At 27.2% G+C, this 5,716-nt stretch overlaps 2 protein-coding genes across 2 annotated transcripts in view; both read right to left on the bottom strand.

Moving 5' to 3' along the window:
- The window catches only part of LOTGIDRAFT_174075 (hypothetical protein), a gene marked incomplete at both ends in the record, with an annotated part of 30,392 nt that extends 25,987 nt beyond the window's left edge, over positions 1–4,405 (bottom strand). The window contains 4 exons of the mRNA XM_009052403.1: positions 345–440; positions 663–812; positions 1,421–1,649; positions 4,305–4,405. Coding sequence (XP_009050651.1) covers positions 345–440; positions 663–812; positions 1,421–1,649; positions 4,305–4,405 — 576 coding nt within the window. The remainder of the gene's footprint in view (positions 1–344; positions 441–662; positions 813–1,420; positions 1,650–4,304) is intronic.
- A 370-nt stretch (positions 4,406–4,775) lies between these two features.
- LOTGIDRAFT_238975 (hypothetical protein) overlaps positions 4,776–5,716 on the bottom strand; it is a gene marked incomplete at both ends in the record, with an annotated part of 28,116 nt that continues 27,175 nt past the window's right edge. The window contains one exon of the mRNA XM_009052404.1: positions 4,776–4,936. Coding sequence (XP_009050652.1) covers positions 4,776–4,936 — 161 coding nt within the window. The remainder of the gene's footprint in view (positions 4,937–5,716) is intronic.

Genomic DNA, 5,716 nt, shown 5'->3' on the forward strand with positions numbered 1-5,716 from the left:
TGAGTGATCTCTTAATTCAGTTTCTCGTGTACTGTTAAAAGTGAGAAAATATAAATGCTAATATTGATGTTTGGTCTACAGTAAATTTCTAGTCAAGATATGGAAATATCCGAAACATTAACGAGTAATTCGTGATGTTTTACTTCACTTCAAAAGACCAACTAATAAGTGACCTTCCAGGTAAATCATTAAATGTTTTGTCAGTCGAAATAGTGGTCATACTAGATCATCAGATTTCTACAAAGGATTTCAGGAACCAAAAAAATATCCGAACCAACGAGGAATGCTGTTTTTTTTATGTCTTTTTAAAAAAAGAGAAAAAGAAAAAGAAAGCAGCTCCTGACCTTAACAAGGATGTTTCTCTCAGCAGCGTCTCTCATCCCGATATAGTTCAAATCCATCTCTACAGAATTATCACAGGACCCGGGTAGGATTTCAGCCTGAAACAAACAGGTGGCGTCTCTTTTAATGAAATGACTTTCCTGGGGCCTCTTTAACTTTAATTTTTCACTAATCAGATTGGTCAATCAGGTAAATTCATGTTAAATCTGATTATGACAATGTAAATTGTAGAAACGTTGTAAAGTTATTTAATTTGACATTATAGTGAAACGAGATTTTATAGAATGAAAATAAACAAATTAGATTATAACAAAACCTACGATAGCTGTAATGGGAAGTTCTCCGATTTCTGTTGGTACAATATAATATTTGGTTGTATGACTCTTTCCACCACATAAACAGAAAGGTTTATTCTGATATGATCCTTGTACTATTTCTATACCACCCCATAAATTTAACTTTATTTCCATCTAAAACAAATAAATCATCAAATTATTGCAACAATTTTAGGTTTTTAACGTCAATCGTCAATATATGGAGTTGAGGGATGAATCTTAACAGAGAGAGGAGTTGTATAGACACTTAAATTAGCCATTTTATAAAAGATTATTATACAAAATTATTATTATAGAAATGTTCTAGATTATAGAAATGTTCTAGATTATAGAAATGTTCTAGATTATACGTGTAAAATAATCTAGAATATGGTACATATTTTTACTTCATCAACTTTAATGGTTTTAAAGGGACAGGTATGCCATTTTGGGAGTTGATTTGAGTCTTGATTACATTTCAATAGTCTACAGAAGTACTAGAATTGTACAAATATCACATAATTCCTTCTCAAACTATGAATTTCTTTTCCTATTTCTATAGATGTCTTTTCTATGTACGGCTCTTCTTTTGTACTTGCAAACGTGGATAAATCTGGACAAACATGTATTTGTAGGTTCAAATTTCGACTGTGAGCCGTGAACTCTATTGCTGATTGACTTAGCTCAAAATTTAAAATTAAAGGATGGCGCATCTATCACTTTTGACCGGACATATCTATCTATAGAATCAACTTAGTACCTACCAATAGACATTTCTCCAGATAGTTAAAAACAGTTACTCTGATAGGAATTCTCTCGCCTCGTACTGCCGAGTAGGGTAGGGTGAAAGACAGGAAGAAAGGTTGAAATGTTATTAAAGAGGCAACTGGTGATAAACCGAAGCCAACATCAGGATTAGTACATAGAGTATTCCCCTGCCATTTAGTCACGGTATGTGGAGCTTCAGTTATTTTCTGTAATTTACCAGTTTCACTGTAAAACATAAACATGATATATATTCTTTCTGAAGGAATATTAGCTGTATGAACCGAGATACCGAGTTGATAAACCCTGTCGCACACTGGCCCGTAGTCAATCTTGGTCGCAGTGGGGCAATTCTTCTTTATACCCCTGTCGCACACTCGTGTTTTTTTCTTTAACTCGAACGCTAATTAAATTAAGTTTTTGATTTGATATGGAATTTGCAAGAGAAAATTTTTTTTAGAATTAATAAAGAACAAACATAAAAACATAAAGAGTAAAACAACATTCCAATCAAGAAAACGTCGACATCTCCAATCAAGAAAACGTTGACATTTCCAATCAAGAAAACGTTGACATTTCCAATCAAGAAAACGTCGACATTTCCAATCAAGAAAACGTCGACATTTCCAATCAAGAAAACGTTGACATTTCCAATCAAGAAAACGTTGACATTTCCAATCAAGAAAACGTCGACATTTCCAATCAAGAAAACGTCGACATTTCCAATCAAGAAAACGTCGACATCTCCAATCAAGAAAACGTCGACATCTCCAATCAAGAAAACGTTGACATTTCCAATCAAGAAAACGTTGACATTTCCAATCAAGAAAACGTCGACATTTCCAATCAAGAAAACGTCGACATTTCCAATCAAGAAAACGTTGACATTTCCAATCAAGAAAACGTTGACATTTCCAATCAAGAAAACGTCGACATTTCCAATCAAGAAAACGTCGACATTTCCAATCAAGAAAATATCGAAAGTAGCTGACGGGTCAATTGGGAAATTATCATTAGATCAAAATAAAAACATTTCTTGAATTTGTCACATTGTTTTGAGTTTCATCATAAAAATTATTAGTTAGAAATATAATAACCGAATCTAAAAAAAACATGTTGTTACTCAGAGTTTCACGCTATGTGATCTCCAGACAACTGACCTATTTTCAGCCCGCGTCCCTATTTTGACAGTGAAATTAGTTTATTATTGTAAAGATATTATATACATGTCAATTTTATAATTTATAATATCAGAATATTATTTAATAGATGTCAATTTTATAATTTATAATATCAGAATATTATTTAATAGATGTCAGTTTTATAATTTATAATATCAGAATATTATTTAATAAATGTCAATTTTATAATTTATAATATCAGAATATTATTTAATAGATGTCAATTTTATAATTTATAAAATCAGAATATTATTTAATAGATGTCAATTTTATAATTTATAATATCAGAATATTATTTGATAGATATCAATTTTACAATTTATAATATCAGAATATTATTTAATAGATGTCAATTTTATAATTTATAATATCAGAAAATTTTATTTAATAGATGTCAATTTTATAATTTATAATTCCAGAATATTATTTAATAGATGTCAATTTTATAATTTATAATATCAGAATATTATTTAATAGATGTCAATTTTATAATTTATAATATCAGAATATTATTTAATAGATGTCAATTTTACAATTTATAATATCAAAATATTATTTAATAGATGTCAATTTTATAATTTATAATATCAGAATATTATTTAATATATGTCAATTTTATAATTTATAATATCAGAATATTATTTAATAGATGTCAATTTTATAATTTATAACATCTGAATATTATTTAATAGATATCAATTTTATAATTTATAATAACAGAATATTATTTAATAGATGTCATTTTTATAATTTATAACATCAGAATATTATTCAATAGATGTCAATTTTACAATTTATAATATCAGAATATTTTTTAATAGATCACAATTTTATAATTTATAATATCAGAATATTATTTAATGTCAATTTTATAATTTATAACATCAGGATATTATTTAATAGATGTCAATTTTATAATTTATAATAACAGAATATTATTTAATAGATGTCAATTTTATAATTTATAATATCAGAATATTATTTAATAGATGTCAATTTTATAATTTATAATATCAGAATATTATTTAATAGATGTCAATTTTACAATTTATAATATCAGAATATTTTTTAATAGATCACAATTTTATAATTTATAATACCAGAATATTATTTAATAGATGTCAATTTTACAATTTATAATATCAGAATATTTTTTAATAGATCACAATTTTATAATTTATAATATCAGAATATTATTTAATGTCAATTTTATGATTTATAACATCAGGATATTATTTAATAGATGTCAATTTTATAATTTATAATAACAGAATATTATTTAATAGATGTCAATTTTATAATTTATAATATCAGAATATTATTTAATAGATGTCAATTTTATAATTTATAATATCAGAATATTATTTAATAGATGTCAATTTTATAATTTATAACATCAGAATATTATTTAATAGATGTCAATTTTATAATTTATAATATCAGAATATTATTTAATAGATCACAATTTTATAATTTATAACATCAGAATATTATTTAATAGAATTCAATTTTATAATTTATAATATCAGAATATTATTTAATAGATGTTAGATTATACCATACGAGTATTAATTAATTCACAGCTCAAGACAAAAGAGAAGAAAGCAAAAATCCAAAATGAATTGAAAAAAAAAGTCAAAATGAGTAAACTTCAACCCAGTCTATCGAAGGCAAGAGGAAGGAGAAAAGGAAAGCAACATACCCAACTGTATCGAGTTGCCAGAGCCAAGTTTCAGGAAAGTGAGTTCTAAGATTAAGAGTTTTAGATGCTGTTGGTCCTGGCACCACATTGTTTTCAGCCATTTTAGGTCCCGGGCCTGAAGCGAATGCGACCATTGGAACCCCTTCCATACCACCATCTAACAATGGAAATAAAAGAGAGTAAAAGAGAGATGCAATCAATAGTTTTTAGATTAGTGCTGGTTCTACATTTCGAAAGGATGCTCAGTAAGTAGATATTACCAAGGCTGTAAATAACATACTAGACATTAATTTGACACCCCTTGATCATTAATGAACTCGACTGCACATGCCTTTATGTCAAGAAATTGTTCCTTTATAGAATAGTTCATTTTAAAGAAAAGGGGTGTTTTTATGTCTGTTAAAGTATTTATAACCTTGTTAATAATACAATCAAGGAATGAAACATCCCAGGAAACTCGAAATTCTAAATTTACCCAATTTTTTCCAAACTCCACAGCCATGTCTCGGGAAAATAATTCCTGATGACATTTTTATTGTTGATGACAACGTTACGTTGAGTAGCAGAGTTAGGTACTCTACGAGATGTTGGTAGAAATTGTCTTGCTATACCTCCACTCAGCGGCATTGGCACTGTCATATAAATATTTCATTTCAATAGTGTACAATAATAATAATAATAATAATAAACCTAGACAAACAAATCTCATCTAAAACTACGCTACTGACCTAGTAACTAGAATCAGATCTGTTAATTCTTTTATTTGAACGACACGTAGCATAATATAAATATAATATAAATATAATATAAATATAATATTAATATAATAAATAATATAAATATAATAAATAATATAAATATAATATAAATATAAAATCTTTGGATGTAAACAAAGTCTATCAATATAGGAATTTGTATAGGAAGTTACAGATGTAACATACATCTATACGATCGATATTCGTTTTGGTTGATTGAATAATACAACAATTTTGTTTAAAAGTTTAAATCGAGATACACTGTTAAAACGAAAGTGTAACTTTACACCTGAACGGATGGCAACTAAACTGCAACTTGTGAAAGTGTTAAGTGATAATTAAACATATTTATTTAACAGTGTAGCTTTGGTGATGTGATAATTGATGTAAATAAACTGATTGGTAATAATAACAGATTGGGCTGTTCATCAATTTTTATCATTTTTTTCATGCATCATAAGGGGTGAGGGGGGGGGGGACATTTTTCACCTCATAGATAGTTTATAGATAGTTTGTAAATAGTTTGTAAATAGTTTATAGATAGTTTAGAGTTAGTTTATAGAATACAATTAATATATTTATTACAGGCGACGTTTCAACTAGGGTTCTCTAGTCAGCAATGATACAGACATGTAAGGAGGGGATAGTATATTATAA

This window comes from Lottia gigantea (genome assembly GCF_000327385.1).
Source record: "Lottia gigantea unplaced genomic scaffold LOTGIsca_181, whole genome shotgun sequence".
Lineage (NCBI taxonomy): Eukaryota > Metazoa > Mollusca > Gastropoda > Lottiidae > Lottia > Lottia gigantea.